The sequence below is a fragment of the Osmerus eperlanus genome, chromosome 23 (genome assembly GCF_963692335.1).
Source record: "Osmerus eperlanus chromosome 23, fOsmEpe2.1, whole genome shotgun sequence".
Classification (NCBI taxonomy): Eukaryota; Metazoa; Chordata; class Actinopteri; order Osmeriformes; family Osmeridae; genus Osmerus; species Osmerus eperlanus.
The window spans coordinates 2,174,985-2,202,613 of NC_085040.1; the positions used below are offsets into that span (position 1 = coordinate 2,174,985).

At 48.7% G+C, this 27,629-nt stretch overlaps 4 protein-coding genes across 6 annotated transcripts in view; 2 read left to right on the top strand and 2 right to left on the bottom strand.

The window, feature by feature from the left end:
- poln (polymerase (DNA directed) nu) overlaps window positions 1–12,369 on the bottom strand; it is a 40,512-nt gene extending 28,143 nt beyond the window's left edge. Inside the window, exons 1-12 of the mRNA XM_062449968.1 lie at window positions 11,836–12,369; window positions 6,398–6,569; window positions 5,894–5,978; window positions 5,356–5,577; window positions 4,670–5,183; window positions 3,817–4,510; window positions 3,135–3,250; window positions 1,150–1,899; window positions 856–1,025; window positions 640–752; window positions 300–445; window positions 80–148 (exon numbers count right to left, since the gene is read on the bottom strand). Coding sequence (XP_062305952.1) covers window positions 80–148; window positions 300–445; window positions 640–752; window positions 856–1,025; window positions 1,150–1,899; window positions 3,135–3,250; window positions 3,817–4,510; window positions 4,670–5,183; window positions 5,356–5,577; window positions 5,894–5,978; window positions 6,398–6,521 — 3,003 coding nt within the window. The 5' untranslated portion in view covers window positions 6,522–6,569; window positions 11,836–12,369. The remainder of the gene's footprint in view (window positions 1–79; window positions 149–299; window positions 446–639; window positions 753–855; window positions 1,026–1,149; window positions 1,900–3,134; window positions 3,251–3,816; window positions 4,511–4,669; window positions 5,184–5,355; window positions 5,578–5,893; window positions 5,979–6,397; window positions 6,570–11,835) is intronic.
- On the bottom strand, window positions 6,664–11,841 carry haus3 (HAUS augmin-like complex, subunit 3). 3 transcript variants are annotated; one of them, XM_062449403.1, is made up of 5 exons: window positions 10,155–11,841; window positions 9,707–9,916; window positions 9,294–9,526; window positions 8,688–8,976; window positions 6,664–7,970 (listed from the first exon to the last, which is right to left on the bottom strand). In XM_062449403.1, the coding sequence occupies exons 1-5, from the start codon at window positions 11,202–11,204 to the stop codon at window positions 7,737–7,739; spliced, it is 2,016 nt and encodes a 671-aa protein (XP_062305387.1). In that variant the 5' UTR covers window positions 11,205–11,841; the 3' UTR covers window positions 6,664–7,736. The 3 variants fall into 3 exon arrangements, with proteins under 3 accessions (XP_062305387.1, XP_062305388.1, XP_062305386.1); XM_062449404.1 differs by having other exon boundaries at window positions 8,736–8,976; window positions 9,707–9,946; XM_062449402.1 differs by having other exon boundaries at window positions 9,707–9,946.
- On the top strand, window positions 11,978–17,717 carry LOC134009764 (prostaglandin reductase 1-like). Its single transcript, XM_062449417.1, has 9 exons — window positions 11,978–12,117; window positions 13,567–13,691; window positions 13,803–13,848; window positions 14,056–14,112; window positions 14,860–15,027; window positions 15,477–15,750; window positions 16,775–16,880; window positions 17,018–17,136; window positions 17,322–17,717. The coding sequence occupies exons 2-9, from the start codon at window positions 13,586–13,588 to the stop codon at window positions 17,430–17,432; spliced, it is 987 nt and encodes a 328-aa protein (XP_062305401.1). The 5' UTR covers window positions 11,978–12,117; window positions 13,567–13,585; the 3' UTR covers window positions 17,433–17,717.
- A 3,995-nt stretch (window positions 17,718–21,712) lies between these two features.
- On the top strand, window positions 21,713–27,308 carry LOC134009765 (prostaglandin reductase 1-like). Its single transcript, XM_062449418.1, has 9 exons — window positions 21,713–21,805; window positions 23,621–23,745; window positions 23,857–23,902; window positions 24,104–24,160; window positions 24,490–24,657; window positions 25,097–25,370; window positions 26,395–26,500; window positions 26,638–26,756; window positions 26,942–27,308. Exons 2-9 carry the CDS (start codon window positions 23,640–23,642, stop codon window positions 27,050–27,052), a joined length of 987 nt encoding a protein of 328 aa, XP_062305402.1. The 5' UTR covers window positions 21,713–21,805; window positions 23,621–23,639; the 3' UTR covers window positions 27,053–27,308.
- The last annotated feature ends 321 nt before the right edge of the window (window positions 27,309–27,629 follow it).

Genomic DNA, 27,629 nt, shown 5'->3' on the forward strand with positions numbered 1-27,629 from the left:
GTCACACACGTGTGTGTGTACGTGTGTGTGTATGTGCATGCGTATGTGTATATGTGTGTGTAGGTGTGTGTGATTAAACCTTCAGCTTGGAGCGAAGCTCTGTGTTGAGCTTGTAAAGCAGATTCAGACTGGAGATTACTAGAGACACCTAAGAGACAGAGCGAGAGACTGAAGGAGCAGAGTCATTGAGATGTTCGATAGGTGTGTGTATGTGTCAGTGTGTGAGCATGTGTGTGTGTGTGTGAGCATGTGTGTGTGTGAGCATGTGTGTGTGTGAGTGTGTGTAGGTGAGTACACACCTTCCTGGTCCCCAGGGCGGGGGTGGTGTGTGTGTGGGCTCTGACCCTGCAGTGTCTGGAGAGCAGGTCCTGGTAGCAGGAGGCGGGGTCTGCAGGGTCCAACAGCCAGGCACACACCTGGGGGTCCTGCACACGACACCCCCACACTGGGGGAGAGGGGGGTCAGTCTCTTAGAGTGGGGGGGAGGGGGGGGGTCTGGTCAATGTCTTACACCGGGGGTGGTCTCTAGTGTCTTGGGGGGATTGCAAGAAGCCGCTATCTGATGATCATGTTTCAAAAACGACAGCGAACAGAAGAGACAGAATAGGAAAGTGAGAGAAAGCCTGTGTGTGTGTGTTACCCTGTTTCCAGCTGAGGTGTGCTCTGTAGTGCTGCAGCACTGTGCGGAGGAAGTCCTTACTCTTATAACACACCACCAGCTGAGCTCCGGATACCACCTGCAACAGCAGCTCTCTACGACACGCACACACAGTACACACACACACACACACACAGTTATCGTGTAGACACCCTGAGACACTAATACATACACACTCATGGCCAGACACACACAGACCTGGTGAAGAGGTCCAGGGTGTGGTCCTGGTGCTGCTGGGCCCAGGCTGGGGTGTGCTCCAGCCTGAGGTACACCACACTGTCCTGGGGCCCTCCACACTCCTCCGGTCCTCTCTGCTCCAGGTCTGCCCTCATTACAACCAGGAGCCCGCACACTGCGGGACTGGACTTCTACACCACACACACACACACACAGATGCATAACACACGCAGGTGCATGCACAAAACACACATCCACCCACCCCCACACCCAGGACATACTACTACGCCTTCTGGCAGAGTCTGCGTGGCTAACCTGTTCTGGGTCCAGCTGAGTGGTCCCATCCTGGAACACCATGGTCAGAACCAACGCCCGGGCCCGCCTCGCTTCCTCCAGAACCCTGCCCCTCTCCTCTGGGCCCAGCTTTCCAGCATCCTTCACTCTGGGGTCACAGGTCAGGGCAGCGGTCAGGCAGACTTTGGACTGGGCTCTGGGGTCACCACTGGGGTTCTCCGGTTCAGGTTTGGCCGGCTTGAGCTTGGAAGTCTTGGGGGTTTTGGAGGGTCTTGGGGAGTTAGTCCCGTTTTGGGTCGACCCACACTCCCTCTCCATGACCTGCCCGTCCTCTGACCCCCTCTGCATGGCTGGGGGTCGTTTTATGGGGTTGGGGGGTGTGATTCGGACTCTCTTGGGGCCCCCAGTGTTGCAGGGGGTCTTGGTCTTCCTCTGGGGGCCTCTGGTCGAGGCTGGAGCGAGTTCGGGGTGTTTGGGAGTGGAGGTCAGGAATCTGCCCCCGTGCTGCCCCTCCACCCCCTCCCCAATCCTGGTCTGGGAGGGGCGAGGGGGCTCCCACCTCACCGGGGCCCGCCTGGGGAGGGAGATCTTGGGAGGGGGGCCGCAGGGTTTGGACGAGGGGTCACGGTGCTTCCTCTTGAGGGTGAGGGTGGGGATGAGGGTGGGATGCTGTTGGGGGGTGAGGTGGTAGGAAGACAGGTGACGGGGGAGCAGGGGCGGAGGGATGACCCCGTCCTGCTGCAGTGACGCTGTGGAGCCGCAATCACTGGCCTGGAGGAGCGAGAGAAAAACAGGGAGAGACGAGAGACAAAAAGAGAGAGGGATTTGACATAGAGACAGACAGACAGAGGTGACCCTCCACTAAACTAAGGATTCCCCCGCCTCCTTCTACCGTCTGAACCAGTTTAGCGAGGAGCCGCTCAAGTGGTTTCAGCACAATGACCTCTGACCTCTTCTGGGATTCAGACCGGATCTGTCCCGTCCTCTGCATGGACCTCATTCTGATTCTGATTCTAAGTGAAGAGTGTGTCTGAGAGAGCTTGGACTGTCAGGCTCATTAGAAGCAGCAGACTGCTCTCTCTGGCTGTCTGCAGACAGTGTCCCAGACAGAATCTCACCCTCACACACACACTAGACAAACTCTCACCAGCTCTCACACACATGCACTTACCACTAGACAATATCTCTCACAAACACAGACCTCCTAGACGGACAGACGGAGTTTCCAGAGTGCAGCCTCACCGCTCGGTAACCTTCCCAGTGTCCTCGTACAGAACACTCTGCACCACACCAGCTCCATAATTCATAACTACAACCACTTTATTTATGCAAAGTGAGGGTTTTTCAGCTTCGAGATGTGTGTGTGTGTGTGCGCAAGAGAGCGTTCGTACTTTTTGTGTATCCACATGTCTGAGTGTCTGTCTGTGTGTGAGAAGGTGTGAGTGAGCATGTGCAGGTGTGTGTATGTGTGTGTGAGAGAGAAGGAATGAGTGGGCATGTGCAGGTGTGTGTATGTGTGCATCTGATGAGTATGCACGTGTGTGTGTGTGTGTGTGTGTGACAGAACACTCCCTGCCCAGGAACCCTGGCATCAACAGGAGAGGAGGCATCCAATGATTCAGCTCTCTGGGGAAGCTGAGCTGATCCGTAAACACAGAGGTTACCTTCTTCCTGCTGACCGCCTCTAAACCCTCCCCAGAGGACTGGGCACTACAGAGCTGTGGGCTATAGAAGCTTTAGGAGTGACGGGCAGGGTCAGGGTTATGGCCCATGGCCAGGAGGGGGTGGGGCCATGGTCCTATACAGGGAGGGGGGAGGGAGGGGGGGAGGGGGGGTCTCTAGCAGGATCTCCATCTACTGCAGTGCTGGAGTCAGCAGCAACTCAAGGCAGTCTGCAGCTTTCACAACCTCCCCTCCCCCACCCTCGTAGCATATCTGCATCTCTTCGCACCTCCCTCCCCTTCTCCGCGCCTCCCATCCTCTCTCACCCCCCCCTCTCCCATTACCTGTGGGTTCTCGTGGGTGGTTCTCTCTGGGGGAGGCATGGGAGGAGAGGGGGCTCCGTGTGCCCCCCTCTCCTCCTGGGGAGGCCTTGTGGCTGGAGCGCGTGCAGCTGGTGCTACTGGAGAGGAGAAAACAACCATTTAGGAGGGTTGTGTGTTTGTGTGTGTATATTTGTGCGTGTGTGTGGACCCAATGTTCTGACAGAGGTCAGCAAGGCTGATGTGAGCAAAGCTGAGGTCTTCCATTCTGTCACTACGCAGAGCTTGACTCAGCACTGTCTTGGAAAACGCAGCGTGTCATGTGAGAGGGGGACAGAGCGAGGGATGAAGGGAGGAGGGGAGGGGAGGAAGGGAGGAAGGGAGGGGATGAAGGGAGGAGGGGAGGGGAGGAAGGGAGGAGGGGAGGGGAGGAAGGGAGGAGATCAGGATCCTCTGTCAGCGAGTCCAGTGATTTTTAATCGCCGTCTCCAGCCCTGAGACACACCTTTTCAATTTCATTATCAGTGATATAGGAGAAGCCTGGCAATGCTCCCAAGGGTTTAGGTACCACTCCTATAGGGCAGCAGTCAGTAGGGCACTGCCCTCTAGTGGTGTGAACATCTCTTAGAGAGAGAAACGGTTTATTTATTGTGCATATTCATATTATTAATCACCTGGCATCCCACCACCTGAGCCCTGCACACACCTGTGTCCCCTGTGTTCCACTCTGCAGCTGGTGTCTCCAACGTGTTGTCTCTCCTCTGCTCCCGCACCCTCATCTCCTCTTTCCTCCCCTGACTCTCTTCCCTCCCCTGACTCTCTTTCCTCCCCTGACTCTCTTTCCTCCCCTGACTCTCTTTCCTCCCCTGACTCTCTTTCCTCCCCTCCGTCTGGCGCTCCTCTCTCCTCCTCGCTCCCTCTATGGCTTCCCCTCCCTCCAGCTCAAGGATCCTCCCTTCCTTTGGGTCCCCTGTTCCCTCTAACTCCTTCCTCCCTGTCCTCTCCTCCGTCAGCCAGGTCAAGGGGGCAATGGTGGTGTCCCCGAAGAGCAGGTCTCTCTGGGCCAGGTGTCTCTCTGTGTGCTGGTGTCTCTCCCTCTCCCCAGGTTCTGACGGACGCTCTCCCTCGGGCTGCTCTGCCACCTGGTGGCGGCTCTTTGTAACTACAGCTTGTGGTCTGTCACTGTTGAGGCTGGGTTTGTGAGTCACTGTGTCCTCTGTCAAACTAGTGTTGTTGTTGTCGTTGTTGTTAAGGCTGTTGTTAGTTGAGTTTCCAAAGTCCTCGTTAGGTATTTGTCCTGACTTGAAGATCTGTGATTGGTCTGTCACCTTGTCCAGATCTGATTCAGGAAACCTCTCCCTCTCTTGTCCTGCCTCTTCATTGGGTTCTCTGATCAGATCCTGTCCAATCCAATTAGCGGATCCCGTGACAGCGTTGTCCACTACTATGGCTCTTTCCCCCTCCTCTATATCTGGCCATGCATCTCCAACGAAGTTAGAACTTCTTCCACTTTCTGTTCTCGCTTCTCTTTCCCCTCCCATCCCTCTCTCGACACCTACCCTCCTCCCCGCCCCAAACTCTCCTTCTTGTCCTCTCATTGGTCCACGGCCATGTCTATCACAGCCTGCCTCCATTCTTGTCAGGTGACCCATATGAGGGAGCAGTAGGCTTCCGAACTTGTGCCGCTTGGCAACGCCTCCAGAGGACCCACCATTCCCAGAACCCTCCTCCCCGACAGACGCCTCCTCTCTGGGGTTGGATCCAGAAGTCCGCTCCCTCTGGTTCTCCTGATCTACAGTGCATTCTAACCATGGTTGGGGTTCACGCCAGGGTCCGTCCCCCGCCGCCTCCATCAATGCGTGCCTTCCTCCTCTCTGTAGCTCTGGGTCTGGTTCGTGGCTCTCTGATGCTAAGCTAACGCTAGCCCTGGAGGGTCCAGGTTCACAGGGCCGAACTGGGCTCTCTCTAGGGGGCTCAAGGAGCTCTGTCCCTGGGAAGGCTAGCCTGGCAGGGTCTTCTTCATCTTCCATGGGGAACTGGAGGGTGAAGGTGGGCTGCATCTCATCAGGAAACCTGCGATAAGAGATCATACCATTTGGATCACACATCAAAACAGTAGAAAAAAGATTATGTCCAAAAGTCAAACCCCCAAAAACGCGAATATGGATTTAACATAAAAACTAAATGGCAGTGAGCAATGCTATGTGTTGGTAGCTACAGGTTATACTCCATGTGTGGCACTGACTCTCTCCAGTGGGTCTCCTGTGTGGGTTTGTGGAGGGCCAGGGTGCATCCGTCCCTGGAGACAGAGGGGCCTGATTCCTGGGAGAAGGGCTGGGTCAGGGGGCCCTCTCTCTGGGGTGAAGAGAAGGCCTGGGGTGAGGAGCTCCAGGAGGAGAATCTCTCCCTCTGGGACGAGGGAGTCCAGGCAGACACAGAGGACTGTGATCGGGGCCTGGACCAGGGGCTGACCCACCGTTAGGGACAACAGATGAAGATGAGAACTTCTCCTACGTGAACCTAGCTTTCATCGTGATTTTATACATGACTCTAGACTGCAACTGCTGATATACAGTATTGTGATGGTACTTTTCAAGACGGCAGACACATCCAATCCTTTCTTCCTCGACACTATGCCTTAACCGAACTCTATTGATTGCAGCCTGTACACTCCTATGGAGTACTTTAGCTGCACTGCACCATGCCTGTCTGAGCGGGCCAGAGCGCGTCAGCTTTGCAGTACGACATCTGAACGAGCCCGCAGCTGGGCCCGTCTGACTCACCCTTCCGTCCTCTCCTCCACAGCTCTGCTCCAGCCGCCCCGAGACCCCTCCAGGCTTTCCCTCCGTCTGCCGTCGTGCCCATTAGCTGACGCAGAACACAAACAACATGGCTGCCACTGCCGTCTCTACGGACAAGCATGTCTTTGCCTGTTTGGATCAGGCCATCCTTCAAGTCTTCAAAGACTTATTGAAGACACAATTCTCTTGCTTGTTTCATGGTGGGGCTAACACAATTACTGGTGTGGTTGTAGTAAAAACAATTCTAAAGGTTAGATTTTTGTTTTGATAAATGTTTTGGGAAAAAGTTTGGACAGGTTGAAAAAAATATTTGCGATTTCTTTTCAAAAATAGGTTTGCATAATTGATGAGGACTCTACTAAACTCTCCTGTACTCTATGGTTTAACATACTAGATATGGCCTTAGTGTCATGGCATCAATAACGTCATAAAACTACAAATCCCTCCATCCCTCTCCACCTTGCCCTGTTCTGTCCCCTGACTCACATGTCGTGTTGTTGTAGTTCCTGGCTGAGAGTTGACTCTGGGCCCTGAGAGCAGCCAGGATCCTTTGGGCGGAGGAGGACAGAGGGCCAGAGCACAGCCTATGGCTACTGCTGTATCCCTCCATCTTATACCTCCTAATCCTCCTCTTTCTGCCTGCCTTCCTGCTAGCGCCCTATATACACACACACAACCAAGAGAAGTGAATGTTGGTATAACACAGTAACACATGAATTTCTTTACATAGGAGGTGGACAAAACAATATAACGAAACAAGAAACAAAACTAACAAGATTTTATTTACAATACTTTACATTGTGAATTAGAAACAAATATTAAAGTTAGTAATTATTTGTTTCCCCCCCAGGTGAATAAGAGTTCTGCTATGGAAAGCTGTGCTGCACAAAGCAACTGAACAGGATCAACTAAACAGGAACAAACATCCTATTCTTCTCTTATGGAACTGACAAACAAAGAATGATCACGACACCAACGGAACAGAAGAATCATATTATTTGCATTGGTGGGTGAAACTAAGGGACTGAAATCCCACTACAGGTGGATCCAACAAGTCCAAAGCGAGGCACAACAGTGTTGAGTGTTTCTAGAGTGTTTCTGTGACGCTGTACAACTATGACAGCAAACTTCCTGTGTCGTCACATTGAAGTGCACCGCTGCAGGATGGACACGCTGGCGTGTGTTGATGATTTCCATGGAGACGAGAAGCAGGTGTGCGGGCTGATGGGGGAGCTACTGTCTACTGGTCCAAGAGAAGGGTGTTTAGCCATCAGACGGGGTGTTTTGCCGTCAGACGGGGTGTTTTGCCGTCAGACGGGGGTGTTTTGCCGTCAGACGGGGGTGTTTTGCCGTCAGACGGGGTGTTTTGCCGTCAGACGGGGGTGTTTTGCCGTCAGACGGGGGTGTTTTGCCGTCAGACGGGGTGTTTTGCCGTCAGACGGGGGTGTTTTGCCGTCAGACGGGGTGTTTTGCCGTCAGACGGGGTGTTTTGCCGTCAGACGGGGTGTTTTGCCGTCAGACGGGGTGTTTTGCCGTCAGACGGGGTGTTTTGCCGTCAGACAGGCACACGCAGAGCTCATGAGACTGGAGCTGAGGGAGATGCGAGACCGACTTGGCGAGACAGGGTGATGGACACTGGTCTCTGGAGACAGAGGGGGCTGGTTTTCTGGGAGAGAGCCCAGGCCAAGAGGCCCTCTGTCGGGGATGAAGAGGAGAGAGGCTGGGTCTGGGGGTGGGGAGCTCCAGGGAGGAGATGCGAGAAAGGCCGGAGCCTGGGGGCGAAGCTCCCCAGGGATGAACACAACAAGAAATCATGAGACCGTCTTCATGTCTGCTCCTTCCTGGCGCCGGCGGCCATCTTGCCCTCCAGGTCCTCCACAGCCTTCTGCAGCCGCCTGGCGTCCAGGTGGAAGTGGACGTATAGTTCCCTCTCCTGCCTGAGGAGGGCGCTGTGCTCCAGCTGAGAGCATTTCTTGCGCACGTCGCCCATGACTTCCTGCATGAGGCGATACAGGGAGGTCAACTGGGCCTCTACATCTGTCAGGCGCACCGTCAACTCCTGGAGAGGAGGAGGGAGGGGTGAGGAAGGAGGAGGGAGGGGGGGTGAGGAAGGAGGAGGGGGGGGGGTGAGGAAGGAGGAGGGAGTGAGGAGGGAGGGAGTGGGAGTGGGAGAGAGAGAGAGTCCATTAGTATCCAGTAAGAACATACTTTCACCCTAGCTATATAAACAAATAGTCTGGTGACTAATCAAAACTTTAGCTACACACTCACTGGTGACAGTTTTAAGAAAATGACAATATGTATTCAATTGGATGAATGATGTGTGAATGTATACAGATTTTCCTCTGGAACCCTGTGGAGGTCAAAACTTGGCATTAATACAGAGTTGCTTCAGATGAAGAGCACGGAATAAGGAAGGGTCCTCCACCAATCACCTGGAAACGGATGTGAACCATGCAACACAATACTGGGAGAGAAGAGACACCCAGTCTACTAAACACTGGATGGATGGAGGTCTTACACCCATACAGTGCTCTAACCAACACAACCAGCAGTGTAGACTGCTGGTTGTGACATCACCTCTAACAGAAAACAAGGACCCTACTGTGTGCTACCGCACTCTCCCCCCCCCCCCCCCCCATCTCCCCTCTCCCCATGGTGCCTAGCAACAACACTCCCAAACAACTAACAGCTCACTCACGATACCAGGGGCACATTCCTAATGCCATCTCTTACAGATGACGAAGATGATGATGAAGAGCGATCGGACACGTACCTGTGCGTTGGGGCAGAGCTCCTGGTTGGTGGTTGCCGTGGGACATACCTGCGGCGCCAATACCAGCTGCTGCAGCTCCGAGAACGTCGCCCCGTGCAACGCCTCGCAGTCGCCGCGGAGACGGGCGGCGGTGTAGCCCTGCTGGCGGGCCTCCCCGGACGCGGCCTCGCGAGCCGACCGCAGCTCCGCCTGGAGGGAACGCGCGGAACGTTCTAGAACCTCGTAAGTCCGAAAGGGCTCGTGGCGGCTCTGTCCGGACTCTTGACCCAACTCCAGGATCTGGAACAGTCTGGGGAGAGACAGACAGTGGGTCTGGTCACCTGAGTTCGATTTTGAATATCACGACACCACCTTTAAATCGCAAATATTTCAACTGGAGAAAATGGTAACTAGGCATCTCTTTCTGTCAGCATTAGCTACCTGGATATTTAGTCTGGCTTTCGGCAGCAAACGTCAGCTAGCTAGCTACCCACATGACTAACAGCTTGTATAGTGTTTAGTTTACATTAAAAGGACAAAAGGCAGTCACAAAGCAATGTTTCCTCTCATGAGAACATCAGTGAGGTTAGACAATCTCCCTGGGTGCTGTATATCTCTTCACTCTACCTGCTGAAGGCCGCGTCCTTGGAGCAGATGACAGGGCCCAGCTTGGGGTTGATGGCCAGGTCGGGCTGGGCCAAGGCCTGGATCCTGAGGCTGGTCTCCTGTCCTCTCTTGCCCAGCCTGGAGGCCACGTCCCCCAGACACAGCTGCATCTGCCTCCCCATGCGGAGCTCCAGCTCATGGGCCAGCAGCAGCAGCTCGAAGGAAGCCTTCTGACGGAGCAGGTGGTCCCTGACCTGGAAGGACGGAGGAGATGGAAGAAATAACAGATTTAGTTAATGCTGTATACATTTGATGCAGGGGGGAAATGGGTTTGGCATTGTGGATCATCACTGGCATGACTTCTATCCCACGTAACACAACACATAAGACAACCCAATTTCACCAGATTGACTAGGCCAGGTGAGGATCCTCACCTGTTCCTGCCTGGAGGTGTAGTAGTCCTGCCTGGCCAGCTGCAAGGCCAGGTCCCCCCTCACTACGGGCACATTGAGCAGCCTTGCTCCCTCCCTGAGGGCAGCAGGGACCGGTCCCTGGAGCAGAGCTTCCAGCTCAGCCCCCGCTGTCTGCAGCTCACTCCTGCACACAGCCTCCTGCGCCGGGGTGAAGAAGCTGGAGGACAGGCTCTGGAGGGTGGAGAAGCTGGAGGACAGGCTCTGGAGGGTGGAGAGGCGGGAGACAGGCGACAGAGGGGAAGAGAGAGTAGGGAGGAGGGTGGGGGAGGGAACAGGAGATGATGATGATACATTGAAATAACAAAAAAGAAAGGGCTAGTTCATGGCTGAACGGTGTGGGTTAAATAATAAAAACAAATAAAAATAAAAAGACGTTTTGCTACTTCCCAGTCCCACGAGGACCCCTCACCTTGGACAGTGATCGCTGCTTCTCCATAAGCCAGTCCAGCCCGGCCCTGGCCCCCTTCTCCTGGGCCCTGGCCATCAGTAGCTGGTGCTGGGCCACGATGTGAGCCCACTGCAGCCTCGCCATCTCCTTCCTCCTCCTCTCCACCACCCTCTCCGCCACAACTCCCCCCTTTATCTTCATCTTTTCCTTCCCCTCCCCTTCCTCCTCCTCCTCCACATCCCTGTCTTCACAGTAGCTGAGGTCCAGGAGCTGGAAGCGTTCCGAGCAGGAGGTCTCCACCAGGTCTGAGATGCCGTGGAAGAACTGCTTCTGGGTGAGGCTGGCCAGAGCTTTAGTGTTCAGCTCCACCTGGTGCAGGTAGGGCTCCAGGGGCAACTGAGACACCAGGACTGGGGGTCCTGGGGGGCTCCTATGGGCTCCAGGCTCGGCCTCGCCCCCCTCCTGGGGCTTGGGCTCGGGGTTGAGGCGGACACAGAACGCCAGCCTCCTCACCTCGTCCGTCAGGGCCTGCAAGGCGGCGTTGGTCCCTGCGTTCTCCGCGGCGAGCGCCCCGGTGGTGTCCTTCAGCCGGTCGGAGGCGGTGCCCTGTCGCGCCTCGAGGCGGAGGGCGGAGTCGGCCCGGGCAGAGGTCATGACCTGCAGCTTCTTGAAACGGTGTTGCTTCAGCTTCTGCTCCTCGAGTAAACACTGCAGCTCCACCTCCAGGTCCTCCACGCCAACATCCCCCTCCACCCCGAAGGACGAGGATGACAGTGGCCCTCCGCCCACACCTCCATCTCCTCCCTCCCTCGGCCCACAGGTCTTGAGGACCTCATCCAGGGCAGACTCATCCAAAATGGCCTTGCCAGAGTCGCAAAGCGTCCTGAAGGCACGCACCTCCTCCGGGGTTAGGACGTTGCTCTGGTTGAGGGTGCGGCAGACGAAACGCAGGAAATGGAGGTTTTCAGGGGCGCAGTCAAAAAGCCAGTCGAACTCCGAGGCCTTTAGCGATGACGCGCCGGGGTAACCAAGGCGACCCAGCGCCTTCACAAACTGATCACCGTCTAACATTGCGGCCGTTGTCACCACAGCCTGTGTTAACTTAAACAGGCAATGGACAACTGTCTGAATCTGAAGAGGTAAAAATTTAGAAATGGCTCTTTTGATTCTCTAATGTAAATCAAAGCTTTTGTATCCTGTTTTGTGTTAGAGCTAAGTAACGTTAATAGACAAAGAAAGTTTAAGAATCAATGTTACCAGATAGTTTTGAAGAAAACTATATACTGGCTGGCCAAACTCGCTGCATCTTCTAATCTGAATAAATGACAAGAATACCTACAGGTCACAGTAAGGCACTGTCAGAACTCAAACCTTGCGTGAAGATAAATGGCTGGGCTAACTTGTTGTTTGTTTCTACATGCAGTAGCTACCTAGCCACATAAAACTATTACATATTATAGCTTCTATACGGTATGCATCAGCGTTTGTACGTTTCTTGAAAACACACTTTGAACAGCATAAATCATGTCAATAAGTTAGTTTGTACTGTGGTACTGTGCTACTGTAAACAGACCTAGCTACAGCTAGCCAGTTCTAGGCTAACTAGTTAAAGTCGTTAACCAAACCCAAAGTAAAAAGAAACGTGACGAAAAAATACGTGACTTTTAAAGCACATTCGGTTCGCAACTATGTCTTCTCTTACCGGCAAGATCCGAAGAGGTAATGGCTTATGGTAGCCGTTTTCAAACGTTTTAGAACAATTCGCTTGCTAGTTGCTGACCAATTTTGTCAAGCCTTCTTGAGCGCGCGCTACATCCAAACGCACGCACGCTGAATACCGCGAAATGACGACAGACGTAAACTTACGGTTTTTTGTATCTTTCTAACCGGTGGAGAAAAGCCCGCCCCCAACGGTTAAAGTCCTGTCTCGTCTCACCAGGTTTAATGCAATAGATCGTCATCACTGCACGACGGCGATTTGTAAGTAGGCTATGCAATGGTCTGTGTATGGTCTTGTCTAGGAAAAATGTTTGGGGTGGCATGGTTTTACATTGAATGGATTGTGGGTTATCTACTGTGAGAAAGAGAAGTTGCATCACGAGTTCTAGTATGGTGTTCGACAACAAGGGGTCCGCGGCGATTTGATGAGGTCTTAATTTTGTTCAAGCTTTGTCCAAAGAGTTTGACTCTGAAAAGTATGCATGAATATATTTATTTTCCTCCCAATATAAACAACGTCACGTATTTTGCGAAATGCGTGGTTTGCTGATGTATCGCACACCACAAGTCGCGAAACAGACTCGGACATGGGGAAATGTAAATTTGCAGACTCTTTTGCAGAGAAGGATGAGTTTATGCAATGGCTGTAGCCTGTCGCTGAAAACAACCGTGAGACAGTGCGTTCACACTGCAGCGACGCAAATCACTTGCCATCGCTCGCTTTCCCACAGTTCACCACGCCCGAGGGCGTTTCAAACAGATTAATGTAGAATGTAGTTCTTTAAAGTCACTGTTGTAGTTGTCATGGCCAAGTGTGCAGACTTGGGTTTACGTACTCGCAGCATCGAGCAAAATACAACTTGTATACAAAATACAAAACTGTTTAATAGACATACACGTTGACATGTGTAAAAACGTTTACACATGGCGATGAGGTCTTAAAATATTTTGAGAAGGTCTTTTAACAAGAGTCTTTAACAGGATGAGAGAGATTGGGGGGGTGGGGCACCCCACCCCTTAGCAACAACCCCAAACTGACAAAGACACATCAGTTTTGTGGCGGGCTTAAATTGATAGGTTGTCAATTTAAATATGCCACGGATTTGAGTGCCTGCCATCCGACATCTTTGTTCTTTCATGCAAGCTTTTGTTTTAAAGGGGTTATTGACTGATTGTATAGGGTATTTCACACTATTCCTTAAGGTCTCCGAATAGGGGTATGTAACATTGGTTGGGCTGAAAATGGTCCGGGTGCTGTTCTATGTGCCCTAATGCAACCCTGTGAAATAGCCCTAGAATGAAACTAGATGTTTTCTCCCTTTTATGGTAACTATGACAAGGTAAACTCGGTTTTGCAGTCAATGACCCCTTTAAGGTATTACCTCGATAGATTCGGTATTGTTGCTACTCTGTGCCAGGTTGTATGACAGGCTACTGCTTTGCCATTCACCTATTCCTGCGCTGCCAGTAGAAGGCTACCAGTTTACCAACACCCTTTGCAACTTCCTTGGTTTAAACCACTCACACCTTCCTGCATGCACATGTTCTAAGGGCGGGCATATGTCACTCATGTCTAATTCTGAGAGCCAAGACACTTTCATGCTATTACTGTACAAATAATCATACACAAAATCAAAGTATAAATGAGACATCCAGTCGCTGGTGCCTGGGTTTGAAACAAATACATTCACTCATACACTTGATTGATTTACAGTTGTCCTAAACGGAGAGCAATGGTTCAAGCCAAGACTTGGGTTCTGACGGAGCGTTTTGAGGGCTTCCCCAAGGACAGCAACTTCAGACTGCAGCTGGAACAGCTTCCTGACCCAAAAGATGGAGGTATATAACAGTATCACATTACCTATCATTGTGACCTGTACCAATGGTCCTGCCTGATCTGTACTGGTGATATCTTGTCTAAATAGGTCTTTGTCTGATTGTCTTTTTCAGAGATGCTCCTGGAAGCTTTGTTTCTCAGTGTGGACCCTTACATGAGGTAAGGGGATTTAAAATAAGCCACCTGCAAATTCCCCTCCATGTAACATTTCACCTGCAACAGTCACCTGCTATGTCAGTATGGCTGATTGCTACCGAGATTTTGAAAGTTTTCACATGTCCGTGATTTTACCCTCGAGTGTTTACTGGCCTTGGACCATGGAACGTCTGATTGTTGTCTTCTCATGTTCATCTGCCCGGTCCTCAGAGCGTATGTAATGCGCATACAGCCTGGAGAGGTGATGATGGGATCTCAAGTGGCCAAGTGAGTTCTGCACTGTCACTCTTACAAACAAACACACCTTCTCACACAGTCACTCACACATTGACTCACACACACACACATTATACCACACACTGTTTCTCCAATCTCAACCATGACGCATGGCCGAGCTTTACCGGAGCCAGAATGTAATGTTTGACCACAGAATGTTCATCTGTGGTCAATTAGACTGTTGTCTTGGGCTCGGGTTGAAAGGGGGGCGCCCCCCTAATATAATGGTAGGGGAAACACTGGTTGCCAGTAAAGTCCTTGCCGATACATCTTGATAAACACATTCTTGAATGTGCCCTGATTAAACCTGGCCTGGGCCATAGAAATTGCTTATTTGTAGTTCAGTTCCAAAGTAAATTGTTTGCAAACAGTGCACCCATTCTCCTTAACACCATAACCACTCTGACCACATCCTGTCTGTGTCCTCGATTCACTTTTAGATATTCATTTAGTAATTTAGCAGATGCTCTTATCCAGAGCGACTTACAGTAAGTACAGGGACATTCCCCCCCGAGGCAAGTAGGGTGAAGTACCTTGCCCAAGGACACAACGTCATTTGCACGGCCAGAAATTGAACCGGCAACCTTCTGATTAACAGCCCGATTCCCTAACCGCTCAGCCATCTGACCCCCAGACTTTTCTCACTAGAGTTCTCACACGCCGACTGGTTCTCCAACTCCTGATACGATGCACTGTTTTCGACCTGTGTAAATGACGTAGTTGCTTTTTGTTGTCCAGGGTGATCAAGAGCCACAACCCCTCCTTCCCGGTGGGAAGCCACGTGGTGGGCCGGTGTGGCTGGAGGACCCACAGCCTGTCTGACGGGGCCGGCCTGACCCTGCTGCAGGCAGACTGGCCCCAGGAGGTCCCCCTGTCCCAGGCTCTAGGCGGCATCGGCATGCCCGGGTGAGGAGAGATGCAGGATATGTTGTGACTGCGTCCCCGGAAACAACATGGTTGTCCGTGATGGGACCTCCAGGTGTGTGTCAGGGAAAGTAACTGATAAGCCTGGCTTAATGTCAGGGAAAGTAACTGATAAGCCTGGCTTACTCGATAACCTTGCTTTATGCAACAGGCCCCTGGTTTGGCTCCAGGGTTTTTAGTTGGTGGTTTGTGTCCAAGGTAGACTCACCAATACATTTACACAAAGGCCTATTCATTTATTAAATTCACACCTAAATGTAACTTTCTAACTCTCTTAATATTCTTTTAATCTCTTAATTAGTTGGAAGCATTTTCCCTTTTATAAGCACGTATTAGTAATAAAAATGTTTACAGCGTTGTCATAGCAGACTTTGCCCCCCCCCTAACCCTAACCCCCCCCCCCCCCCCCCCCCCTCTCTGTGTCCCTCCAGCCTAACAGCCCTGTATGGGCTGGAGGAGGTGCTGGATCTCAAGGAAGGAGAGACCCTGCTGGTGAACGCAGCGGCAGGAGCGGTGGGCTCTGTGGTGGGCCAGATCGCCAAGATCAAGGGCTGTAAGGTGGTGGGCTCGGCGGGCTCCGACGCCAAGGTGGCCTTCCTCAAGGACCTGGGCTTCGACGAGGCCTTCAACTACAAAACCATCACGTCGCTTGAGGAAACTCTGAAGGCCGCCTCGCCAGATGGATACGACTGCTTCTTTGAAAACGTAAGCGGGTTTGGATCGAATGCTGAATCGTCTTGTGTGTATATTAGGGATGTGCATCTCCATTACTGAGGAGGATGCGATACACATCTCGATGCACTGATCTGATACATTAAAGATACATCAAAGCAACTACTAATTTGTCAGACAGCAAATCATCAATTAACTAAAAAAGTTAGTTTTACTTCACATATGAAACAAAGTCTCTGACAAAAGATAAAATAACATCAGGCCTGGACCTTGCTTTCAACCAGTCCTTTTTTCCAGTTGTATGTGTTCTCTGAATGTAAAAAAGGGTAGGGCCTAAACTATTACTGGCAGTCACAAGCTGCTGTAAACACTGTCATAACACCTCACACACTAAATTCAACTCATACGTCCTACTTTAAGGTTTTTCTCATTGACTCAGATATCTCTCGTCCTACTTTGTCGTACACAACAGGGATTTGTTTCTCGGAGAATAGCTTCCTATTCTTGCTAGAGGTACCGGTGGAGCTCGACACTGACTGTAGCCATAGCTGAATCCGAGGGGGAGGCAGACGTCTCCACACAAATACCATGTAGCCTCCTACCTAAGGCTACCTCAATTAGCCGTGTTGCCTGTGTACTTTATAGCAGCACGACGTATCTTGTCTGGAAAATCCGAAGTCTTGCCAAACCTTGGATTCATTGCAATTCGTAGGAACGTGTAACTCTTCCTCCGCCATGATAACACTCGCCCGAACAAGCCTCCAACTCGCGCGAAACTTTGCCGAGAGACTTGACGAGAATCGTTCACTGACAGCAGTGGAGATGAGAGCGTGCTTAAGAAACAGTTAGATAAGAGGAATCTAAATAAATATAAAATTATTGATCACAAATCATTGGGTCACATTTGTAAATACTAAAGGTTTTCGCCTACACACAATTCTATATAAAGGTGTCATGTGAATGCTACTGTGGGCTGGCTGGCAGAAGGCTTTTAGTGTCTTTGATGAGAGAGAAGCATCTGAAGTTAGCAGTACTTCAAATCGGTTCTCTTTGCTAGGTTGGAGGCCCGTTTTTCAGTGTTGCCTTGCCCCAGATGAAGCAGTTTGGAAGGATAGCAGTGTGCGGAGGAATTTCATTGTATAACGATACCACACCACAGACAGGTACGTGAATTTCCTTATGGGATTGAAATTCAGTCGTTAGGTGTTGTAGTGACTGCAAACGGCCACTAGGTGGTGGTGTTGGCCAGTGCTTCACACAACATTGCTCATGTTGCTATCTTTTTGTTTTTGTTTTTAAGGCCCATACTCCCACATGAGTATGGTCTTCAAGCAGCTGAAGATGGAGGGCTTCCTGGTGAATAGGTGGCAGCACAAGAACCCAGAGGGCATCCAAAGGCTGCTGGCCTGGGCCAAAGAGGCAAGTACAACCTGGAATGCATTTTCATTGATCCAGATGGATTTCCGTTCAAAATGGGCTTGATGTGATCTGACTTTATCCGTTTGAGAGCTGACAGGGTACATCGATAATAACAAGAGAGGGGATCCTTCTATGAAGAGGCTAAATATAGCGATCATCTTTTCTATTTTCTTTTTTCTCCTTAGGGGAAACTGCACTGTCGGGAACATGTGACGGAAGGCTTTGAGAAAATGCCCTCTGCCTTTATGGGGATGCTGAAAGGAGAGAACATTGGGAAGGCCGTTATAAAAGTATAAGGTGGAACACGTTGTGTCCCAATGATGACACCCATTCTGGAATTCCTATTGCTCCTCCAGATCCCATTTTTCTATCCTGTAAAGATCTGTCGTTGTTACAGATCTGAGTGATTACCATGATGTTTATGAAATCAATTAAGTAAATGTTACTCTGCCCAATAGCAGATTATGATCCAACTTGTACTGAGATAAAACGAATTAGTCATACTAACGCAACCTGGATATTCATGTACTTATTGCCTTCTGTAAAATTGAATATTTTTTACTTTGTAATAAATCAGTTTTCTGGCTTTTGTGAAATGTTTGCTGGCTTGTGTTGGAAATATAATTTAAATGCATCACAAGTGTCCAATGTGGGTGCCATAGTAAGTGGTTCCAAGAATCTCTTCAACCTAGAAGTAAATTAAGTCTGTAAGTTGTATTTTAGTGGGCTAGGTAATTAAAACAAGCTTGCTGTCATGGATGCTATTCAGGTACTTGAGAGCGGTTAGAAGAACCCTTTGAAGATCCTAAAAGAACCTTCTTTAAAAGACTCCAAAATAATAGAGCAAGACATTTACATTTAGTCATTTAGCAGACGCTCTTATCCAGAGCGACTTACAGTAAGTACAGGGACATTCCCCCTGAGGCAAGTAGGGTGAAGTGCCTTGCCCAAGGACACAACGTCATTTGGCACAGCCGGGAATCGAACCCGTAACCTTCAGATTACTAGCCCGACTCCCTTACCGCTCAGCCACCTGACTCCCTCAAGACTCAAGCACCAACACAGGCTGTTGAGTTCAACCTTTTGTTGAATTGAAAGAACTGGCTGTATTTTTAGATCCTGATTCGAATTTCATTACGCTGTTTGAATGATGACAAGAAGCTCGTTTCCATGGTTAGGGGCTTGTTTCTCATTGCTAGGGGACTAGATTCATGGTTAGGCTTTAGCACGTAGTAAGCTGACAATTTGTCAAGTCACTGTGACTCGTGGTTACAAAATTTACCAACAGAAAAACAGTAAATACCGTAAATACCGCCCTACTATAAATATAATTGTATCATAAAGCTTTAATGCCAGTAATTAAACAAGTGAGCCGGCGTAACCTAGTCAGACAACAGATCTGATGAGTTGGTTTCTTTGTTTATGAAAAAATACGCTCTAAATCTACAACGAATAAAGGCTACTATCATGCAACAGATAGTTCGCATAAATACAGAATATATAGGCTATATCTATCATGCAAGTCCAGTCCGGTGTGTTACCAAACACAGTCCTATATTGTTAGGAACAGGTCAATTCCACAGGAGATGCATGATCAAATGAAAGACCGACCCTCTCTACTCTAAAGGCTACAGTTGTACTTGTTGCCCAAGTCAACACGTTTTATGTGCATTCCTGCGATACGTTACGTTACTTGCTTGTTTCCGGAAATTCACTGGGGGCAGGGCTTCCGAGCGGAATGTTATAAACCTGCCGACAAGCGTGTCCCTGTTGTACTGTAATTTTGTGGAGCTCTCGCCCCTTTAGGTAGCCTACTAGTTGCTGAATATAGGCCGTTAAACCCACTATCAACCATGATTATCGAAAAATTGGCAGAGCCAACAAGGGAGCAGAGAAATGTGTCTTCGTTCCCCATCTCCTTTTGTCCCTGCAGGACCTATTTTCCTTAAACCATAGTAAAATATATCATTGGGGTTGCATCAATATTTATCTGACTCCAATTCTTTTACAGGGACAATGTAGTCAATTTGGTTCTAGCAGCCTTTAGTCACAGACCTACAGCAGTTCACAGACACTCCTAAAGCTACTGGGTCCTAAGCTATGCAGATTTCGTTTAAACAGGCTCTGCTTACCTTTTTATGATGGGATCCCGAGTGAGTGTCAGTCAACCACCGCCGCCCTGCTCCTGCTGGGTCCCCTTCTCGGGGACCTACTCGTCCAGATCTCTCCCCCAGACACGTCGGAGGTCACCAATTGTCAAACGTGTCAAACTAGAGGGGAATGATACAAGTTAAATGCATGACCAAGTTCTTTGTAGTTTATTAATAAGAAATGATGCAATCACAATGAATACAACACACCAGGATGATCTCAGTCTAATACAGTAAGTCAGTCGATGATGCCAATGCAGCTTCACAGAAACAGAGTCTCAGAATAGATCAAACGAAGGCCTTCGTTGAGAAAGTGGTCGTGACAGAGATCAGAGAGAGAGATCTGCCCAGTCCAAGTTCTGTCTCCCTGTCCTCGGGAGACAGGTCTTGTACCCCCCAGAGAGGGAGATCTGTGACAGGTGATTGGTCCGAAGACCATGGGGTGGGAATGTGGTTATCCAATTAAATGTCTAGGGTGTTCGTGGTGGCACATGGTGGGCAGTCCAAGGATATGATGATGTTCAGAGAGGGAAGGGGGTGGAGAAGACCCACAGGTCTGATTTTGTTCAGGGAGGGGGGGCTCTCCAGGGTAGGGAGTAGATCATCCCAAGGTCCTGATGATGTGCGGGGTGGTGGGAGCTGTGTCTCCAGGACAAGGGGTGGGGGGGCAGACCAGTCCAAGGTCTGATGATGTATAGGGGCAGGTGGGGGCAGGGGGAAAAGGGGGGGGGGGGGGGGCAGACCAGTCCAAGGTCTGATGATGTATAGGGGCAGGTGGGGGCAGGGGGAAAAGGGGGGGGGGGGGGGGGGGCAGACCAGTCCTAGGTCTGATGATGTATAGGGGCAGGTGGGGGCAGGGTCTCCAGGGGGAAAGGGGCCTTAGAACAGGGGTTGTATATCCAAAGGTAGTCAGACCAGCCGGTCTGACTCGTCCTGAAGCAGAAAAGAGCTAGGGTTTCCACCCGTCCCTTAAAATACGGAATAGCAAAATAGCGCGTCCCGTTTTGAATCAATACGGGACGGGGTTTGTCCCGTATTTTCAGAGTTGTCTTCAACGCAGCATCCCATGCAAATCATCCCACCCGCATTCTGTGAAGACTCGTCCTATTCTACCCCTGATTGGGTAATACTCGCTGCCATCGTTGGTTTGATCGGTTTGATTCAGGTTCACGGCCAATCAGAGTCAGAGGAGGGCGGGTCTCTTGGCGGAGAGTCGATTTGAAAGAATGGCGGAGGCAGCTCCAGATACCCCCCCCCCCCCGCATAATAAGAAGTACACTTATGAAAGGAAGTAGGCTTGACATGCTCCAATTGGATTAATACTTAATACAATTAATACTGCACAATTAATACTGCACACTAATACTTCTGGTCCACTGATGTTATCATGTTCATGGAAGATCCTTTGCAAGTCTCCTGCACTATATATTTTTTCCAATATACCTTTTTGAGTATCAAAGCATTTGTTTAATTTAAAGTTAATAAGTTATGGATCTGTAAATTTAATAAGTTTATAAAATATGGTTCACATCTCACAAGTTCCTCCAAAAGCCTATTTTTTGTGGTCTCACTGTCAAACTTTGTTGGCCTATGTTTATTATCGTCATAGCTGTGTTCAGCCATGACGATATGACCACTTGAGTTGTGATATAGAGATAGACTGATTGCATCTGTTCACACTGATTTCAATAGCAGATATGTTGTTATAATGTCCATGTATCAATCTTAATATTTTGTTTTAAGTTGTGATTTACCACCACTGGCACGTCATCGGGCCTGTGGTCATCGTGGCCCCGAGGGGTGTGGCCCCCGCTGCGGCAGGCGTCCCTTATTTTTCTGTATTGAAGGTGGCAACCCTAGTCCCAGCATCACCTTATCTCCCAAGTTGACACTCTTCCCATTAACTGAGTAGCCCCATTGTGCTCACACCGGTCCCTGAGCGTCACAAACTTGCCTCCCAAGACAGTTTGCCTGACCTCGGCATTCTTGCCCACGCACCAAAGTTACATTTCAGCACGATCTTGCTACACAGATACATTTCAGCAAGATCTTACTACACAGAAACATCCTGTTGCTTGATCCCATCTGTTCTTTATTAAATCAATTGATCACAATTGGATATATGTTTTAGTATAAAGCATTACACGTTTTATATAGGACTTGAGGTAGTGATTGGTATAGCAGCATTGATTAGCAGTATAGTTATCATTCCTTCACATTAGCCAAACCCAAAGTTAAAAAAATACGTGACTTTTAAAGCACATTCGGTTCACACCTGTCTTCTCTTACCGTCAACAGATCCTACGAGGAAATGGCTTATGGTGGCAGTTTTCAAACGTTTTAGAACAATTCGCTTGCTAGTTGTTGACCAATTTTGGCAAGCCTTCTTGAGCGCGCGCTACATCACGTTTTTTTTAATCTTCTAACCGGTGGAGACAAGCCCGCCCCCAAGGTTTAAAGCCTCGTCTCACCAGGTCTAATTCAATAGATCATCAGCACTGCAAGAAGAACGGCGATTCGTAAGTATGCAATGGTCCTGTCTAAAATGTTTGGGGTGGCATGGTTTTGCATTGAATGGATTGTGGCTTGTCTACCGTGAGAAATAGAAGGTAGTCTAACATCACTAGTTCTAGTATGGTGTTCGACAACAAGGGTATCCGCGGGGTCTTAAAAAGTATTAACAGTTGATAAATCCATTTAGGGAAAATTAAGGCCCATAAAAAGGTATTAAAAAGTCTTAATCTCGATTTTATGAGGTAGGCTATTACATTTTGTTCAAGCTTTGTCCAAAGAGTTTGACTCCAAAAAGTATGCATTAATATATTTATTTTCCTCCCCATGACTATTTGTCACGTATTTTGCGAAATGCGTGGTTTGGTGATGTGTCGCCCACCACATGTTGCGAAACAGACCCCGAAATTGGGAAATGTACATTTGCGGATGCCTGGTTGGAGAAGGATGAGTTTATACAATGGCTGAAGCCTGCAAGCTTTTGTTTTAAAGGGGTTATTGACTGATTTTACAGGGTATTTCACACTGTTCCTTAAGGTGTCCGAATGGCCCGGTGCTGTTCTATGCGCCCTAATGCAACCATTGCCAATAAACTAAATAATCACACATTCTATATATGCTAGATACAGGATAAGTTAGCATTGCTGATAACTGTTAGTGACAAAATCATACTTACAGCTTGCTGTTGTGATGAGCATATGGTCGGATGTGTATGTCAATTTTGGGGCGTGACAAAGGTACAGACCAGAGCCAAAAAAGGTGGAGCCACCGAGCTGACGTCCATTCGCAGGCTTTTTGGAAACAGACAGTTTTACAGCGGCAGTTTCAAATTGTGAGATTTGCATAGGAAAGAGGTGTCAATGGGGCTTGAGGTTCACTGTATGTCCATTTTACCCACCGAACTGTCGTTATTCATCTATGACAAGGTCAACTCGGTTTTGCAGTCAATGACCCCTTTAAGGTATTGCCTCGATAGATTAGGTATTGTTGCTACTCTGTGCCAGGTTGTATGACAGGCTACTGCTTTGCCATTCAGTGTTTCCTCTATGTTGATTTTGGCGTGGCGGGCCGCCACGGCTACATTTCTGCCACCACGGTATCAGAAATAGGGCTGTACAAAAGGCCGTCTATCAGCAGTGATTGGGGTTAAAGTGCATGTCAGAGAATAGCACGGACACGTGTGTGCATCCTTGAGAACTGTAAGTCGTATAACTTATGTTGTCAGTTCATTTACATGTCTCTACATGGAAGACGGCGACCATGTAGAGAAAGAAATGACATGCCGTTGTGATAACATAAGGCCATTTAGTTTGTTTAATAAAAGAGCAAGCTATAGACCGGTTTTATAGGAAAGGTAACCTTAAATGACTTATTTTGTGATCTGGCGCTATATCAAAAAAAAAAATATATATATATATATATATATATATATATATATAAATATATATATTAACTTGCCCTTCCAGGGGGGCGGGGGGTACCGTTGGGGGGGCGGGGCACTCCCCTAATATAATGGTAGGGGAAACACTTATTTGCTAAAATTATCTGCAAAAAACACTGCCATTCACCCATTCATGCACTGCCAGTACCAGGCTACCAGTTTACCAACACCCTTGGCAACTTCCTTGGTTTAAGCCACTCACACCTTCTTGCATGTACATGTGGCAGGCATATGTCACTCATGTCTAATTCTGAGAGCTATTACACTTTCATGCTATTACTGTACAAATAATCATACACAAAATCAAAGTATAAATGAGACATCCAGTCGCTGGTGCCTGGGTTAGAAACAAATACATTCACTCATACACTTCGATTTATAGTTGTCCTAAACAGAGAGCAATGGTTCAAGCCAAGACTTGGGTTCTGACGGAGCGTTTTGAGGGCATCCCCAAGGACAGCAACTTCAGACTGCAGCTGGAACAGCTTCCTGACCCAAAAGATGGAGGTATATAACAGTATCACATTACCTATCATTGTGACCTGTACCAATGGTCCCGCCTGATCTGTACTGGTGATATCTTGTCTAAATAGGTCTTTGTCTGGTTGTCTTTTTCAGAGATGCTCCTGGAAGCTTTGTTTCTCAGTGTGGACCCTTACATGAGGTAAGGGGATTTAAAATAAGACACCTGCAAATTCCCCTCCATGTAACATTTCTAGTCACCTGCTATGTCAGTATGGCTGATTGCTACCGAGATTTTGAAAGTTTTCACATGTCCGTGATTTTACCCTCGAGTGTTTACTGGCCTTGGACCATGGAACGTCTCTGATTGTTGTCTTCTCATGTTCATCTTCCCGGTCCTCAGAGCGTATGTAATGCGCATGCAGCCTGGAGAGGTGATGATGGGATCTCAAGTGGCCAAGTGAGTTCTGCACTGTCACTCTTACAAACAAACACACCTTCTCACACAGTCACTCACATATTGACTCACACACACGCACATTATACCACACACTGTTTCTTCAATCTCAACCATGACGCATGGCCGAGCTTTACCGGAGCCAGAATGTAATGTTTGAAATTGCTTATTTGTAGTTCAGTTCCAAAGTCAATTGTTTGCACAGTCCACCCACTCTCCTTAACACGATAACCACTCTGACCACATCCTGTGTGTCCTCGATTCACTTTTCTCACTAGCGTTCACGCACTTTTCAACCTGTGTAAATGACGTAGTTGCTTTTTGTTGTCCAGGGTGATCAAGAGCCACAACCCCTCCTTCCCGGTGGGCAGCCACGTGGTGGGCCGGTGTGGCTGGAGGACCCACAGCCTGTCTGACGGGGCCGGCCTGACCCTGCTGCAGGCAGACTGGCCCCAGGAGGTCCCCCTGTCCCAGGCTCTAGGCGGCATCGGCATGCCCGGGTGAGCAGAGATGCAGGATATGTTGTGACTGCGTCCCCGGAAACAACATGGTTGTCCGTGATGGGACCTCCAGGTGTGTGTCAGGGAAAGTAACTGATAAGCCTGGCTTAATGTCAGGGAAAGTAACTGATAAGCCTGGCTTACTCGATAACCTTGCTTTATGCAACAGGCCCCTGGTTTGGCTCCAGGGTTTTTAGTTGGTGGTTTGTGTCCAAGGTAGACTCACCAATACATTTACACAAAGGCCTATTCATTTATTAAATTCACACCTAAATGTAACTTTCTAACGCTCTTAATATTCTTTTAATCTCTTAATTAGTTGGAAGCATTTTCCCTTTTATAAGCACGTATTAGTAATAAAAATGTTTACAGCGTTGTCATAGCAGACTTTGCCCCCCCCCTAACCCTAACCCCCCCCCCCCTCTCTGTGTCCCTCCAGCCTAACAGCCCTGTATGGGCTGGAGGAGGTGCTGGATCTCAAGGAAGGAGAGACCCTGCTGGTGAACGCAGCGGCAGGAGCGGTGGGCTCTGTGGTGGGCCAGATCGCCAAGATCAAGGGCTGTAAGGTGGTGGGCTCGGCGGGCTCCGACGCCAAGGTGGCCTTCCTCAAGGACCTGGGCTTCGACGAGGCCTTCAACTACAAAACCATCACGTCGCTTGAGGAAACTCTGAAGGCCGCCTCGCCAGATGGATACGACTGCTTCTTTGAAAACGTAAGCGGGTTTGGATCGAATGCTGAATCGTCTTGTGTGTATATTAGGGATGTGCATCTCCATTACTGAGGAGGATGCGATACACATCTCGATGCACTGATCTGATACATTAAAGATACATCAAAGCAACTACTAATTTGTCAGACAGCAAATCATCAATTAACTAAAAAAGTTAGTTTTACTTCACATATGAAACAAAGTCTCTGACAAAAGATAAAATAACATCAGGCCTGGACCTTGCTTTCAACCAGTCCTTTTTTCCAGTTGTATGTGTTCTCTGAATGTAAAAAAGGGTAGGGCCTAAACTATTACTGGCAGTCACAAGCTGCTGTAAACACTGTCATAACACCTCACACACTAAATTCAACTCATACGTCCTACTTTAAGGTTTTTCTCATTGACTCAGATATCTCTCGTCCTACTTTGTCGTACACAACAGGGATTTGTTTCTCGGAGAATAGCTTCCTATTCTTGCTAGAGGTACCGGTGGAGCTCGACACTGACTGTAGCCGTAGCTGAATCCGAGGGGGAGGCAGACGTCTCCACACAAATACCATGTAGCCTCCTACCTAAGGCTACCTCAATTAGCCGTGTTGCCTGTGTACTTTATAGCAGCACGACGTATCTTGTCTGGAAAATCCGAAGTCTTGCCAAACCTTGGATTCATTGCAATTCGTAGGAACGTGTAACTCTTCCTCCGCCATGATAACACTCGCCCGAACAAGCCTCCAACTCGCGCGAAACTTTGCCGAGAGACTTGACGAGAATCGTTCACTGACAGCAGTGGAGATGAGAGCGTGCTTAAGAAACAGTTAGATAAGAGGAATCTAAATAAATATAAAATTATTGATCACAAATCATTGGGTCACATTTGTAAATACTAAAGGTTTTCGCCTACACACAATTCTATATAAAGGTGTCATGTGAATGCTACTGTGGGCTGGCTGGCAGAAGGCTTTTAGTGTCTTTGATGAGAGAGAAGCATCTGAAGTTAGCAGTACTTCAAATCGGTTCTCTTTGCTAGGTTGGAGGCCCGTTTTTCAGTGTTGCCTTGCCCCAGATGAAGCAGTTTGGAAGGATAGCAGTGTGCGGAGGAATTTCATTGTATAACGATACCACACCACAGACAGGTACGTGAATTTCCTTATGGGATTGAAATTCAGTCGTTAGGTGTTGTAGTGACTGCAAACGGCCACTAGGTGGTGGTGTTGGCCAGTGCTTCACACAACATTGCTCATGTTGCTATCTCTTTGTTTTTGTTTTTAAGGCCCATACTCCCACATGAGTATGGTCTTCAAGCAGCTGAAGATGGAGGGCTTCCTGGTGAATAGGTGGCAGCACAAGAACCCAGAGGGCATCCAAAGGCTGCTGGCCTGGGCCAAAGAGGCAAGTACAACCTGGAATGCATTTTCATTGATCCAGATGGATTTCCGTTCAAAATGGGCTTGATGTGATCTGACTTTATCCGTTTGAGAGCTGACAGGGTACATCGATAATAACAAGAGAGGGGATCCTTCTATGAAGAGGCTAAATATAGCGATCATCTTTTCTATTTTCTTTTTTCTCCTTAGGGGAAACTGCACTGTCGGGAACATGTGACGGAAGGCTTTGAGAAAATGCCCTCTGCCTTTATGGGGATGCTGAAAGGAGAGAACATTGGGAAGGCCGTTATAAAAGTATAAGGTGGAACACGTTGTGTCCCAATGATGACACCCATTCTGGAATTCCTATTGCTCCTCCAGATCCCATTTTTCTATCCTGTAAAGATCTGTCGTTGTTACAGATCTGAGTGATTACCATGATGTTTATGAAATCAATTAAGTAAATGTTACTCTGCCCAATAGCAGATTATGATCCAACTTGTACTGAGATAAAACGAATTAGTCATACTAACGCAACCTGGATATTCATGTACTTATTGCCTTCTGTAAAATTGAATATTTTTTACTTTGTAATAAATCAGTTTTCTGGCTTTTGTGAAATGTTTGCTGGCTTGTGTTGGAAATATAATTTAAATGCATCACAAGTGTCCAATGTGGGTGCCATAGTAAGTGGTTCCAAGAATCTCTTCAACCTAGAAGTAAATTAAGTCTGTAAGTTGTATTTTAGTGGGCTAGGTAATTAAAACAAGCTTGCTGTCATGGATGCTATTCAGGTACTTGAGAGCGGTTAGAAGAACCCTTTGAAGATCCTAAAAGAACCTTCTTTAAAAGACTCCAAAATAATAGAGCAAGACATTTACATTTAGTCATTTAGCAG

Bases quoted from the DNA above. Each gene is read 5' to 3' on its own strand.
- LOC134009764 (XM_062449417.1), top strand. From the start codon at position 13,586: ATGGTTCAAGCCAAGACTTGGGTTCTGACGGAGCGTTTTGAGGGCTTC. The intron at 13,692-13,802 runs GTATATAACAGT...TGTCTTTTTCAG, and splicing joins TCCTGACCCAAAAGATGGAG to AGATGCTCCTGGAAGCTTTG. The intron at 17,137-17,321 runs GCAAGTACAACC...TTTTCTCCTTAG, and splicing joins TGCTGGCCTGGGCCAAAGAG to GGGAAACTGCACTGTCGGGA.
- haus3 (XM_062449402.1), bottom strand. From the start codon at position 11,204: ATGTTAGACGGTGATCAGTTTGTGAAGGCGCTGGGTCGCCTTGGTTAC. The intron at 8,977-9,293 runs GTAGAGTGAAGA...GTCTCTCCCCAG, and splicing joins AAGGACGCGGCCTTCAGCAG to ACTGTTCCAGATCCTGGAGT. The intron at 7,971-8,687 runs GTACGTGTCCGA...CCTCCTCTCCAG, and splicing joins AGCTCTGCCCCAACGCACAG to GAGTTGACGGTGCGCCTGAC.
- LOC134009765 (XM_062449418.1), top strand. From the start codon at position 23,640: ATGGTTCAAGCCAAGACTTGGGTTCTGACGGAGCGTTTTGAGGGCATC. The intron at 24,161-24,489 runs GTGAGTTCTGCA...TTTGTTGTCCAG, and splicing joins ATGGGATCTCAAGTGGCCAA to GGTGATCAAGAGCCACAACC. The intron at 26,501-26,637 runs GTACGTGAATTT...TTTGTTTTTAAG, and splicing joins CGATACCACACCACAGACAG to GCCCATACTCCCACATGAGT.